This window comes from Melanaphis sacchari, unplaced genomic scaffold, assembly GCF_002803265.2.
Source record: "Melanaphis sacchari strain LSU unplaced genomic scaffold, SCAv2.0 Contig113_pilon_pilon, whole genome shotgun sequence".
Taxonomy (NCBI): domain Eukaryota; kingdom Metazoa; phylum Arthropoda; class Insecta; order Hemiptera; family Aphididae; genus Melanaphis; species Melanaphis sacchari.
In genome coordinates this window covers 381,874-398,301 of record NW_020270439.1, presented here as the reverse complement: position 1 = coordinate 398,301, position 16,428 = coordinate 381,874, and the positions used below count along the sequence as shown (strand labels likewise).

Below are 16,428 nucleotides of genomic sequence, written 5' to 3'. Positions count from 1 at the left end.
AATCATTGGTAATTTTTATACATAAGTCTTATAAATCATATAACATTTAAAAAGAAGTATAAAACAAATTATTCAAGCAATAAATAAATTTATAATAAAGAAAGTTTTAAAACTACAAAATATCAGGCCGTTGAATGTTGATATATTATATTGATTGGAAATGGAATCTAATGTCATAATTGGTAAATAAGTAGTTTAAAGATTCATTTATTGACTTTCGAGATGATATTTTCAATATAATAAGCGATGATTTATTATTGCTTTCAAACTTAATATCATAATACATTAGTCACCCTTATATTGTCTTAAGGTAAGGGAAATAAGATAAATGCTCGACATCAGCCGCTCTATGAATTCATTTAATACTTTTATTATTGGAAACAAAATTGACGTACTATTAAATCAAAAATTAAGGTTCAACATTTTTATTATTTGACAACAACATTAATAATTACTTTAACTTTTAATTTGTTGTAATAACTCGTATTTCTTGAAATTCTTCTATTAATAATTACTAACTAGGTACTTGATATATTTGTAAAAATATGTAGAAAAGTGTTCAAACTTAAAAAATATAAGTAAATTATTTACAAAATACAATACTTCATACAATTTTCATATTTTTAATTCAGAGTTTATAAAAAATGCAAACAAAAATAGTTTTAATAGATGAATCAAAGAAAAAATAAATGTGTTTTTAATATTAATATTTATTACAAATGTATAATTATTATTATAAACATTTTATGTATCAATATCAATTTTGTATCATTATAGTATCATCTTTGACCCAGGATAGGGGTTTTGATTAAATTATCTAAATCACAAAAAAAGTTTAGCCTTGTTGATCACTGGTGCGTGTAAGACAGGTTTAAAACTATTATATTATAATGGATAAACATATTTTCGACTTCTTTTCTTAATTTTGAATCTCATATAATTTTTAAGCATCAATAGAGAGAGAGGAGTTCACCGACAAACGAAAAAAAAATATTATTGTAGAATTGGCGCCTCAAACGTATCAGAGTAGTAAACGAGATGTATATACATGATTCGGATCCAAGTAAGTCTTTTGGTCTTCTTGACAGCCCGTAGGTGTGAATTATAAATTTAAAAAATACCGGTTCATAAATTATAAACGTATAGAGTGCTGTATATTTTATTCACTTTATAGTTAGTTTATGATTGGTTTTCTTGGATTAAATTTCACGACACTAAAATAGAAATAGGCACAATTAAAACTTTAAATTATATTACGACTGTCAATTTATGTTTGTTTAGGTCACGCAAGTCCAAAATACAGTTTTGTATTAATTAAATACAGCTTGTTAGTGATTTCTATATCATGTATAAAAATGTCATAAGTCTGTACCTGTTAAGTAAAACAAACATGATAAATCGCAGAGTATTGTGTCTGTGAGAAGTATTTAAGATATCACCACATGTGTCTAAACTCGTAAGAGCTATCATTTAAAAAAAAGTTAATTAAACTTAGAAATATTATATGAAGTTGAATTACAAAAAAATATATATTCTTAAAAAAAAATAAAATTAATATGCATGAAAAGTGTTATTAGCCGTCAATTAAAATGAATAGGAATAGGTATTTTATTAGTAGAATTAAAAGATACTTAACAAAATAAAATAATAAACTATAGAAACATAGAAAACGAACAAGTTAAAAACAATAATTTATTACTACAACCAAATGAACCTTTACAAAAATAAAAATATTTATATTGAAAAAAAAAACCTAGTAAGATAATGAATTAATCGTTTATTATACAAAATCATATTTATTAAAATATTTTTTTAGTTTTAGAGTTAGTTTCTAATTGTATAAGTATCTACATGATAAAATGGAGTCGAGTAAATACCGGCAATAGTCCGATACTATTCATCCATTTATTATTATGTAAGTACCTACAAAGGAAACGAGATAACCGAATGTTATTTATTAAAACCTAATAGATCATTATTCATTAATATGTGTTTCTAAAAAAAAGGAATAATTTCTACGAACATTTCTGTTTGATTAAAAAATATATAAGTATTGAACAAAACAAGTGTACTTAACAGTTAAATATAATGGATTTATTATTTTCTAAATGATAAACCTATGTATTATTCTTCCAGTCGTGATTTTAGCCAATATTACATTGTGACTACCTCACAATAGTTTCTTAAAACTTACTCGACTAATATTATAAAAAAAAAATTAATTCAATATCTAAATTTGATTAACGTATTAATGACTTATACAATTATAGTTTGTAAGCTATATAAACATCTAAATTTTAACTTTTTCATCATTATTTTAACTATTTGAAATATTATGCAAAATCGAATTTCGTATATTTACTAGGTATAATGTAATATTTTAATAATTAACGTAACACATATTTAGATTGCAAAGATGGAAAAAAAATAAAAAGACTTGTCGATCAAAAGCGTTAAATTTGTGATTCAGCTAGTGATGTCGATCGCGGTCAAAGTTACGATTGACGCGTCAGATTACATTCTGGTTTTTTGAGAAAAAAAAAACAAAAAAAAATAAAATAGTAAAAAAAAATCTTTTTGTCGTCGAGCCAACGCAATAAAAAACGTGTGTAGAAATTTTTATACTATTATTATTATTATTATTATTATTATTACTACACAAACGGCTCATTTTTATAATATATACGTGCGTTATACACCCGTCGGCCGGCGCGACTGTGACATTACCTCTTGCCAACAAAACGCTGTGCACCACCACAACTGTTGTAGCGATTGTCACACACGACAGCGGACGGCGGCGGCGGCGGCGGTACTTAACGGGCGGCGTACGTTAACAGTTTTATTAGAGCGATTCACGCACGTCGCTATTAATTACGGTCAAACGGGCTGCAATAACGATAAACAGCTAGCTAGACAAAACGACCCCGCGCTTTACACGCGTGTTTTGACAAAAATCCTAAGCTCGCGTTTTATTTAATCATTCGTTTTTACCCGGCAGACGACGTTTATTATACATATATTTATATTATATATGTATAGGTATACAATATAATAAATTATAATAATATACACAGAGAGGTCAAAAATAAACCGTTTCCGCCCCTGCGCCGCCACGGCCGCCGGCCACAGAGTTGTGAAACACATGTGCTGTACAATGATGTATTATATGGGCGAACCACGCATGCGGTTGCTGTGCAGCAGCGGGTATAGTCGTCGAAATTATTAAGGTGCTCTCGGAAAACGCGCGCGCGAGATACGTCTGGTAGCGTCTGGCGGAAATCCTCTGGAGGCGACGAATGATACAATAACGAAATAATACGATATCGTTTTGTTATTATTATTATTATTATTATTATTATGCGTGTGGACGAAGCCCGGGGAAGAATAATATGAATTGCATCTCGACGTGTATACATAATATTATAGCGAAGGCGACGCACACCACGAAGGTACTTGGGTCTCGAAAATGTCACGTAAATGAACTAATCTGGATGAGTTCAATCTCGGATAGAATGTTTCGAATTCCCAACACGTTCCAGGCGACTATATATTATTTCACCGTATGTATAATAATTCATAATATATGATATTTATGGTATTCATTGATAAAATTGTTTTGACAACCTTGCGATTTTGCTTCATACGTATTACCTATACGTATACCTATATAAACAACATTTCTAAAGGAATATTAAATTTGCCGGTCGCTGTAAACATTTTAAATTAATCAACAGTATTGCAATTGAATTACTCATAGCTTATATGCTTACACGCACTACCTGTACCTACTTTACATTTATTAAACTGTATTAAACTATACCATGATGCATTAAATAACATAATAGCAGTTCAATACGTGTTCGGAACGCGTGTTAAATATTAAAATATATTTGATTATGCAGCACCACGGTTATAAGTTTGTTTAACAGGGTATAAATATACAGATATGTATAATCTAATATCAGCTATAGATTCTATAGATGCAAAAATAGGATATTTTTTTTAAAGTCATGGTATTTATTTGTATTAGATCTGATAAATTCCACCTGAATACCTAACTTAACACTCCTACGTTAAATGCAGCTATATTGACACAACTGACAAAAATCGCCTATCATCAATATACCGTACGTTTCGGTTGAGTAATTGAGAAAATTGAAATGGGAGTGGTCTCTAGTCTGTGCAGTGGCACCTATTATGATAATTTGTATAACATTTCATCGCACATTAACAATACTCAGGATAATCCTGATCATTTTTCATTAAAGGGTTACTTTATAGAATAAAACCATATAAAAAAAAAAAAAATTATTTGGCAAACAAAATAAAACTTTTAATTCAAAATACGCGATACTAGTATAATTCACAATTGTTATTGAAATGTATGTATACAGTATATTTCTTATAAATATTTTACATCATAAATTATAGAATACTTTTATTAAAGAATGAATAAATAAAAATAATTAGAAAATTTAAAATTAATTTGAGTAGGTAGATAACTCAATTAACCAACCCAGACGTTATAACAAGCTTCATTATTATTATAATTATAATATGGCATATAATAATTTAATAAATGAATAACTTGATTTTATTAATATTCAACATCGATGTAAAATAATATAATTGCATGTAAATATGATAAATATTTTAATGAACATTTATAAAAAAAATAAACAAAACACACAGTTGATGTAAAATTAAATCCCATTAAACGTACAACAAGTACAACATTCATCTCTTCATACGGGGATAGTGTCATGTCATTTTGTTCTACTACAACGATGTATTCAATAAGGGAAAAGGCGTACGGAGATTTATACAGCTTGCAGTGTCAACTTGTGGATACATACAAAACTGTCTGGCGGCGTCCAGATAAGTGCAAAAACTCACTGGGGGACAGGATCCTGTTTGCAAATTAGCAAGTCCGTTTTTGCAAACACGATATTCACACGATGGCAGTCACGACACACAATGCTCAGATTTATAAATCCCAATTTATTCTATTACTTTAGCTAAACAAAAAAAAAAACAATTTTTTTTTAACTTAACTACCAACTTATTCTATTTACAAAAAATATTGATATTTTAGTGTTAAATGTATTCTATCTATTAAATGAAAATAAGATTACAGATGTTTCATTAATATTAAATAAGACTTTTTCATTTTTCGATAAAGTATTTTCTGACTACAAGATTAAATATTTAACAGTTGTTTAGTGACTTAAAAGCATATTACGAGTATATAGCAGCTGTTTAGAATGATTTCCGTGTTTCTATTTTAGTATAAAAATGTCAAATTGAATATGTTTATATTTCCCTTATTTAAATTAATTAAAACATAGAAATATACATTAAATTATTTTCAATTTTTATTATTAGGTATACGCAAAATATATTCTGCTTATGTTAGTATTATAAAATAATCAAATAGGAAATATAATTATCGGAATATAAAAAAAATCAAATTTATAACATTACAATAAATTTATTATAAGATATCTAAAATATTTAACATATTTAACAACTAATTTTAAAATTCAGTCTACCCAAAAATATATACTTTATAAATTTTACCAGTACATTGAATAGACAACCAAAAACATATGTACAGTTGCTATTACTACTTAATAAATGCAATTTAATATTAAAAATTTACACAAACCATGAATTTAATCCAAAAAATGTACATTTGTATTTAAATAGTAAAAACTGACGAATATTCTTTATTTATCATTTAAGATTTAGATCAATATATTTTGAAAAAAAAACGTGTATTAAAACAGAAAAAATAGAATATCTAGATAACGTTTAGAACATACCGACATACCTACATGCATGTTTCAATAGCCCCAAGCCATAAACTACCGACCCTAATAATTATATTAAGCCAACTGTGTAGTTTAGGTACCTACGTGATGTATTTATACCTAACATTATGACGAGTAACAAAATTCCTACAGAGAACCTAAATAATTATCATCCCCTTCACTTGTTTGAGTGACTGAGTCATAAACTCGTACTTACATGTCATTATATTTTTAAAATATCATGAGAATGTAACACCGCATAAAGTGATGAATTGTAGATACGGTATAAAATTAAGCGATTTTAAATTTATAGCTTCTATCTAACTCAAAAATAAAATTTTTCAAGCCAGAATAAAATAATAAGTACATGATTGTTTTAATTTATAAGTCATGAGTATAACTCAATTTTTATCATAATTCGTTACTGAACTATTTTATAATAAATCTCAATAAAGCATAATTATTAGCATACTGCTAGTATCTAAATTAATAGTAAAAAAGAAGTTACAAATGGTTACAAGTATGTAATAATATAATTGTATTTTTATAAAAAGTATTATGTATACTGTAAAATGATGTCAACAAGTACTCCATGCTTATCATTTACTAAAGTAATATAAATTTGTAATTCTAAATAGTAACATAATAATATGAGACATGAGTTATAATGAGTAGTAAGACATAAACGCCAACATAAGCGCAGACTGCCAAAACTACTATTATTCTAATAACAATTTTATTTTATCCTGGAATATTTACGAGGTAATTAATTTGACTATCATATAAACTACATTTTATTCATTATTCACATAATTTTTAAATTTTCTTTTTAACATTGAAATTAATGATGTTTTCAATAAATAGTGATTTTATCGTTTTAAATATACCTCGATTACATTGATATTCAAAAACTTAAGCACAAACTAAACCAAAAAATAAATATACTTTATCACTTATAATAATAGAAAACATTTTTATAAATAAAAAGTACCACATACTTCTAGTTATTTTGCGTATAATATGATAAATGGAAATAAACATATCCTGGAAGATGGCTGTTGTATTGAGAAGAAATCGAAAAGTCTACGCACGTGCGGACGTCATATCGTTAATAAACGGCCCTGTTATTTCTCACCTATGCAACCGGTTCACGCTGGCCAGCGTGACCGGAATCGATTCATAAATAAAGAGATTCCTAAACGAGGAGTACATAATACACAAAACACCCTGGGCCAGATGGGAAGAGGATAGTGAGTGTATGCTGCGGCTTGCGTATACGCGAGAGAGATGGAGATGGGGAAAAAAATAACACGAAAACAGATTTTAATCTGATGTCCGTCTGCGTTTTTGTGATGCTGTACGCCTGTAGCATGGGGTACAATCGTCGGCTGTATAGCTTGCGGGGGTCAATGACAAAAAGAGAGAGAAATAACAATCCATCCATTGTTAAATATCAACGATAGTCGGTTTACGATTGCATGAAACTCAACGATTACAATCGAAATAATATATAGACCGAACTAGCCAATTTGACGATCTGCAGTAGAGCTTATCGAAATCGGGGTCAGTAATATTATTACGGTCGTGGTTTTAATACAACTAGGTAAAGTCTATAACTACTAATATTTCCTTTTGCGTATAGGACGAACATTCCACTCTTTTTTTTTTTATACTGACAATGGCGTCATAAAATATATATTTATAAATATGTATACTTAGATAGTATAGTTATTTAATATACATCACTGTCAGATTAGCACAACTATATATCTAATAATAATTATTGTCATAAGTATACGATGTTTATTATTTTATATATTATACAATAAATACTTATGGTATATTTTTGTAATCGCGTTAAAAAGTTAAACTATTATAAAACTAAATACAAGTCATAACAGCTTAAAAATAACAACCTTTAAGTATTAATAAAAAAAATTACTATTGTGCATTGTTAACTTGTAATCTTCGCTTTCTAAGGCTCTGTCAAGAATCTAATAACCATAATTATTATTGATCTCTCTAACAAATACAGTTCGACCCTTCAGGTTATTTTTCAAGATGAAATTAATTTTTCAGAACAGAGGTGTCATTTTAAGTATGTGTTTTATTATCTTATAATTCATGAGTTAAAGAATGTTTATAAATAATGATACAAATTATTACTTATGAATATTTAACATTGAAAAGCATCGATTATACCTGTATACTGTATACATTATTATATAATTATTGTTCAATAATCACAATAATATATAATACAACAATTGGTGTAATAGTGTCTTGCAATATTAACAACAAAATATTATAAGCACGATCAAAAATTGATAATATTTTATGTGTACCTACATTAATAAAATAATAAAATAATATAAAAATACAAAATAAATAAAATTATTTTTATTTTTTAAGCATCATGCTAATATAGTATTAGTTTTTTACGTTAAAAATTTAAACGACAAGTAAATGTAAATACATCGTAAACGTTATAATTATACAAACATGATTTTATCAATTCTAATTTTTAACTTACTACACTCAACATAATTTAATCATGAATTCTTATAATTAAATTAATTCAAACTGATAAGTTTAACTAGTTACGGATACTGCAGGTCTGCAGAGTAGTATAAAATCACAGACCACGAAAAATTGTTTTATTACTTTCTTATTTACATCTCAATATACTTATTCAAATGATATCAACTGCAGTATTTCTACTCACAAATAAATATTAAACAATAAATTTACAATAAAATTAAATGAATCTAATGTTTAAGATGTTGAGCATAACATAGTCTTAGTGTAGATAAAACTTATAATTTATAACGATAATAATTGTGTATCGAATACGAATGTCCAGTAATATAATTTAATTTAGGTAATGTAATTTAATACTTAATTATTATTTGTAATATTATAATATATTATATGATATATTTAATCTAACATAAAACCAGTCAAACAATAATATTATTATTTAACTCTTCATAAAATCCTAGGTTATTTTTTAATCAAAAACAAAAAAAATGTTACTACATTCATACTAAACATTGAATTTGTTTTTATTTTATTATTTTTATATAATCTAAATAATGTATTGATAACTATTAATTTATTGAAAAATAGTAAATAACTATTTATTTTCGTTGAATTTTCTTTTCTTTTTTTACAACCTAACATAGGTATTTTAAAAAAAAATTTCATTATCTAAAATCCATGTCTTTAATGCCAAAAAAAATGTGTACTGTGTTGCGCGAATATGCTGTTCACCTGATTGTACCTAATTACCTATAATTGGTTAATTGATACCGGGTCTAAATATGTAATATATGTTTTGCGTTGCGCTCAACTACGAATGATTTTGATATAATATAATAATATCTTATTATATAAAAATAAATTATTATTATTGTAGCAGGTATATTTACTGTTGTAGGCGTAAACGGTTGATAATAATGTAACTTCACTGATAAACTTAACGTAAACAAAAAAATACGGTAATATGTACAGAAATTCCTAAGTACTTAGAATATTGGACAATTAATGATTATTGAGGTGTTTTATATAAAAATATAGATTTTACTGCATGTACTGAAGTTATCGTATAACTAAGCCACAGAGGTATGTTTATTTTAAAACTTATTCCCGTTAAATTTTAATTATATAATAAAATAATCGATGAACTGTTCAATATTCGTTTATCAGCTACTATGTTTAAGTAAATCCCTTAACAAAGAGAGTAGCCCAAAATTGTGTGCTGTACGGATTTAAGAAGTGTATTCTTTGTATGCATATAAATTATGTATAGGTAATAAACTTTTCCCATTTGACTTATAACAACAATGGTATAAATGTGTCTTTCTGGAAGCGAGTAAAAGTAAAAAATATAATAAAAAGTCAAATTTTGGATAAATTGATTTTTAAATCAAATATCCTATATTAAATCAAGTATCTGTTGATATTTTTGTATTTAAAAAATATATTTTTTAAATTTATACGATAATAATAAAGTAACTACTAAACTTTAGTTTGAAAAAAAAATATTGGGTAAATTTTCCTCATCATGATTTGAAATTGGCACAAAGAATACTTGAAAGACGAAAAGATTCTACTTTAATGTATAATAATAATCTAAAAAAAAAATGTGTTGTATGAATTTATAAAAGTAGGAACTTTATTTATATTACTAAGGTTTAACTTAAAATATTCAGATCTATCAAGCTTATCTTGTATTTAGATATATACATATTATAAATACAATTAATTCAAAGTAACGCCAATCAAGCGTTAACCCAACTTCCAAATGTGAGTTCAACATAATCATCCATCTAAAAGGATACAAGGAACTAAGTGAATAATATCACGAGCTGACATAATGATACATTATATATCTAATGGTAATAAGTCAGTAAGACATCTTTCTGTCTTATTACCTTGACGTGCCATTCTCAGCTTGTAACTCTGGGGAAACGAGAGAAGCGTTTTGTAGGACCGGATATTATAAGACTTGCAGTACTCATAACGTATAAGACTCGTTTCACTGGAATTTCGTAATATGTACCTATTATACTACTTAAAACGTACTCGCAAATGACAACACGAAAGAACGGTTTGACCAAAAATCGAACTGCATGACGTATGCACGAAGAAAAACGCCAGTGAGAAACGTGTTTTCCAAATATTGACTAAAAATATCGTGGTTTACTGTTCTTAAGTATACCATATAAGTATAATATAGACCACGGTCGAGATTACTATAACGTTGATGTGGTTTATATTTTTTTCTCGCAAGTAGTAACTACGATATTTTCCACTAGTCAGCTTAAAAGAAAAATAGTGGCCGTTTTTAGTATAGATCTATAAAAATGTTTTCTACGGGTACAATTCGTTTTCGTCATTCATAAATGTAAAATGGAATTCAAGCGAAACGAGTCTTATGTACATATATTTAAGACCTTTCCGGAACCACGAAATGCATGCCTGGCTTTCCAAAGATTATGAATCTAGTTAAGTGTTAGGTAAGCTTTTAATGCAGGATGGAAATTAGTCAACTATGCATGATATTATTCACAGATTCTTGGTTCTAGAACGACATTACGACCTTTATTTAGAATTTATCTTAGTTTCACATCATTGTATAATGTGTTGCGGGGGTTGGTAAAACCTTGATAAAATAGTGGCATGTAGATGTTTAAAAGGATATTTGAAAATAAATGTATTTCGAAATCGGATTTACTTTAAAATTCCAAAAATTAGAATACAATATATTTATAACGTCGAGGGCTTAGGATACTAAAAAAAAAATCGTTCTATAACATACGAAAACAAAATATTATGTACTTTGTGCAGATGGAAAAAGAGTTCAAAAGACAATTGATCAGAGTGACACATTTTTATACGGGCTATGAGGTTTTTTAAGTATATAACGTGTAACATCAATCTTTTACTGTGAAAAATTAACATTTACAGAGATAAATAGGAAGGAGTTGAAAAAATAAAGACACGTAATCTTATCTGTATTCAACTTCGGACTTAGGCGTATTGTAGGCACAAAATGTATATCACTTAAAAAGTATACCGAAATTTAAGATATCGAATATTGATCGAATGGTCTAAGGCACTTACGTTTACATTCGTTGGGATCGCGAACAGTAGCTCTGGCCCAGGGCCTGTCGAAATGGAATGGCTTGCACCGTTCGCAGTCTCGTCCAGCAGTGTTGTGTTTACAGTCGCATACCAGCGTACCCCCAGGACCCGACGGTATGCACTTGGACGCGTGTCCGTTGCACTTGCACCGGCCGCCCACGGACAAGTCAGACACCGCATAATGGTACGTGCGGCCGGCGGACGACGCCGCGGTCGTAACCGGCACAACTGTGGTCTTCTCGGGTTCGTGTCCCTGCAACTCCTGGTCCGGGTTCAACATCAGTAAATCGGAGCCCGTCTTGTTGCCTTTGAGCGGTTCGTCCGAATCCAATTTCGAGTCCATCTCGGCGGCGGCGAGGCTGGCGGCGGCGGCCGTGCTGGTGGTAGTGCTGGTGGTGGTGCTGCCGGCGGCCGAGTCCGGAGGCGCGGACGGGAAGTGCAACCGGTTGAATATTATCTTCACGTCTGTGGCCGTCACCCAGTCTTGAAGCACGGGGCTGTTGTCGAAGTCTATGGCGCTGGGCCGACCCTCGAGCGTGCTGAACGCTACCCGGGACGCCGACGACCCGGCCCCGTTGAACCGGTGCGAGTCCGTGCAGAGGGCTTCCTGCTCGTTGGCCTTGGTGATGACGACCCGGTTGGGACGGCCGTACACCTTGCGGCACTGTCCCGAGTAGAACTGAAACGGTTGCCACGTCTTGCCGTAGTCCATGCTCTTGTACACGGCTATCGAGTCCGGTTTGGCGGCCTTTGGGCAGAACTGCAGGTTGATGTATGTGAGCTCATACTTCTTGCCCAGCGACAGCGTGAGCGTCACGTTGTCGGGCGGCGGCAGCGCGGACGCCGGGTCCACCGGTTGCGCGGACAGCATCTCGGACCGCCAGCACGTGGCGTTGTACGGGTTGTTCGGGTCGGTCAGATGGGAGGCCGGGTGACGGCGCTTGGGCTGCGAGTCGTCGCACGTGTGGCATACGCCCTGGGACGTGGGGCCCAGCTCGCAGTACCGTTCGGGGCCGTTCACGCCGCACGTGCTGGTCGCCTCCACGTGACCACCGTACGCGGCGTTGACGAAGTCGGGCACGCACCGGCGGGCCCGTTCGCCGTCGTAGCACGGGTCGGCCGGGTCCGACTGATCTGCGGCGATGGAGGCGGCGACGGGCGCCCGCGAGACGATCGCCAAAGACGCGACGACGACGACGACGAGGGCGCACGCCGCGACGGCTTCGTCGACGTTTCTGCGGCGGCACACCATGGCGATGCGATTTCTATTCGTCCCTCTCGTTCGCACCGTTCGACGTAGGTACGTAGGTGGTATATATAATATTATAGCGCGCGCGAGTGTGTGACGAAGGTTACGCGAATATAGTTCAGCGAGAAGACGTACGAAAAGCGCAGGCCATTTAACCGATAACAATAATATTATGTCCGATGTATTGTTCTTATATACTGCGCTGTCCCGTATTATTATTATATTGTATCAATTGTATTTTACGTATTTTTACGCGCAGTTGGCCGAGCGCCAGCCGTACATTCCCCACGCGCACGGGGTGGCCGCGGTATGGTTATAAGTAGTTGGTGTATACGTATTTTTAATGATGTATAGAGTAGTTGGACGTACGCGTACGCGTGTTAGGTATATACGTAATGTTATTACCACGATGAGCGGCGGCGGTATAAATCGCGATGCACACGCTCGAAACACTCGTTGTACGCACGCACATGCACTCTGCGGGTGTACAGCGAACTGTCGTCCTGCTGTGTTCACGTTGCGCGCGCGGATCACGACGGTGATACACGGGACCGGAGACTGACTGACTGCCGCGATCTCGGGCGGCAGACACGGTGCCGCGCGTCTGGCGCGCGCGGCCGGGGCGGAGCGGGACTCGTGCGCTCCAATCGGGTGGAAAACGGTCCGCTGTAGTGGGGTAGTGGGGCTGCTGCCGGCCGGTTGCGCGGCCGGCGGGAGAGGTGAAATATTGGCAATCGGGCAAAATCTGCTATGCAGTTATAGGCACCTTATTTCGCTTCTGATTCTGTCTCTGCGACACTGTGTTCACGCCGCTTCTTCTTCGTCTTCGTCTTCTTCTTCGTCTTCTTCTTCTTCTTCTTCTTCTTCGTCTTTGTCTTCGTCTTCGTCTTCGTCTTGTTCGTATTTTTCTTTTTCTTCGGCGCATTTCCTTGGAAACGTGTACAACATCATCGTCTTGTGTATGTTTATGTAATGTGCTTATAGACGCGATGGGTAGTACCTACATACGCAGTTATAAGAGTCGACCTAACTGCAAAACCCATCAAGTCGTGCGAGTCAATAACGGGCAGACCTCGACTTGGTTTTTCATTGGAAAATTAACCGAAAACAAAAATTTGATACAAATTTAAAAAAAACCGATTCAACGAGGTTGTTGACATGATAGTTTTTATGAAATCGTTAAGCTTGCGTGTAAAAAAAATTATTTCAATGTTTAGTGTAGTAGGGACTTATCAATGTGTACGAATATAACCATTGACAAACAATAATAAATCTCAAGTTAATTTGTATTAAAAATAGCTACGTCTGACAAGATTTTAGATGCAGTAAAGAGATGTCAAATACCACGAACATCGAGAAAAAATTATTAATTTGTACAATCCCTAATAGATAATTAATTTGATTTTTCATATTTATTTTAATGAATACTGCAGTTTGAAAAAAAAAAATTTTCAATAATTTCTTTGAGCTATGGTATTGTATTCAATATTTTTGTCTCTCTGTTGATATTTTGTCGTGTTTTAACATAATACGTATCATCGGTGTAATATTTAAGACAGATAGAATCTGAATAATGGAAATACTGAAAAATATATATTATATTATGACGATTGACGACTGTACGCCTGTACAACATTTTAGCACTTAACTCATCTTAAATTATGTGAGTTTAATGAATTAAAGGATTTAATATTAGTCTAAATAGATACCTATTTAACTGTTTTTAAAATTATTGTTACTTTATTAGAATTGTATTATTACTTTTATTAAGAATAATTGTAATGATGTTTTTATTTTAGTATTTTACAAACGATTACTCGTTATTTGTGTTGAACGTACAAATATTTTGTTTAATGAAAATTTCAAAGTTATACATTGTTAAAATGTATGTTAAGGTTTAAAATACAAATCGATTTTACATAATGAATTCGTTTGTCTTTAAAGTAATTTAAATTAGTTTTCAGAAGTATAATTTGAGCAGAAGTTTCTTATTTGTTCTCAAACAATAACAATGACATAAAACTGTTACCAACTTTTGACAGTTATAATAATTTATAGATTGTATAGGTACATAAATATGAATTAAAATATCAGCTTAGCTTTTACTGATTTAATCCTAGATTTTTGATTTTTGATTAGTATATGAATATATAATTTTAATTATTTTCTTCTTTGTTCGCATAATATTTCTTATTAAATATTTATTTTATACCTATTACTTATATATAACTATCAACTAGCTAGATAATTTAATTTATATTATTTATTACGTCTATCTTGCATATCATAAATTGAATTCTCACACAATAGTCAATAATATATTATCATCAGATACTTCTTATACCTCTCACTCACTATGGAATATAATTGTTAGGTTATATTTTTTATATTATTATATTTAAAATTTATTATAAACAAAAATTATTTTATAAATATGTATTAAGTCTATAGAAAGTAAAATTACTTCTCGTGTACCTATATAAACGGAAAAATGTTAAATATGTGTGTATAGAAACGTTGAATATTTTCGCTCTCTTCTCTCTCGGAACTTACCTGCAAGAATCGCTCCTGGATTTAGATCGCAACTAACCTTACTTATAACGGCCACTCAATTATATTATATTCACTTTATTTAATTTAATAGGTAATATTATTTTTTTAAGTAGACATATATATATTATACCTACAATGTGGTGTGATTTAGTGCATTAATTATGTTGGGGAACTAAATTTTCTGAAAGTATACGACATTATGAAGTATGGTGCTGCAGCAGCGTAAAGGCATTACCATAACAATCACAGGTAATTTTACCTGGTCCAGGCTTAGAACAACGAATGCACCGCGTCGACGTCTAACGTTCGGAAAACATAAAACATGCTTTGCCGACGTGGTGGACATGTAGTACACAAAATGTCTGCTGTGTGGTGTAGGCTAAATCTTGGATCCTAATGATGATGACATAATATTTATAAGTTTTCTATACAATAAATGATATGATAATGAATTGATACACAAAGAATATATTAAGTTAGAATTCTTTAGTTTACAATACGATTTTTGATACTTTACGATGTCAAAACCGATAATATACCTAACAATAGCGTTAGTATGTGTAACATTCTACTTAGAGAACTAAAACCTCATAACAATGATCAATGCATTTTATTAGATAAATACTCTATGAAAAAAAATACTAGTAGCATTTATAGCAGGAAATTATTTATTTTTTTAAATCATCAAAGTTCTTAATTTTTCGAAGTTTATTTATATTAGATATTATTTTGAGAGTTCGATTTTGTTTATTTTATAATATTATATACCTATGTCCTATAAATTATAATTTATTTTGAAAAGTATGTCTGATTATAGGTATACATATGACACTACAGTAGCTATACCTATCTAGTTTATATAGTTTGTTACTATAGATGACATTATTTATTACTGGTTAAGGTTCTAAAATCATTGTCGAACATAATATTAGGATAGTTATTCTTATGTGAACTTAGTTAATTTAAATCCATTTCACTAAAATTATTTATATTAGTCATAATTTTATTCAGAACCTAAAATATTTTAACCAATATTTCATTTTTAAACACCTCATGGGTTAAGTTATGATGAAACAAATTATTTTTAACATGAAAACATTTTTATTTTGTACATCTTAACGACAGTTGTAATTCTTAATACTTATTATTATCTTGTATTAATTT

General features: G+C 31.2%; 1 protein-coding gene across 1 annotated transcript in view; it reads right to left on the bottom strand.

Annotated features, from left to right (window-relative positions):
• LOC112603898 (netrin unc-6-like) overlaps positions 1-13,266 on the bottom strand; it is a 71,313-nt gene extending 58,047 nt beyond the window's left edge. Inside the window, exon 1 of the mRNA XM_025352710.1 lies at positions 11,442-13,266. Within this exon, the coding sequence (XP_025208495.1) occupies positions 11,442-12,714 (1,273 nt within the window). The 5' untranslated portion in view covers positions 12,715-13,266. The remainder of the gene's footprint in view (positions 1-11,441) is intronic.
• Between the last annotated feature and the right edge of the window lie 3,162 nt (positions 13,267-16,428).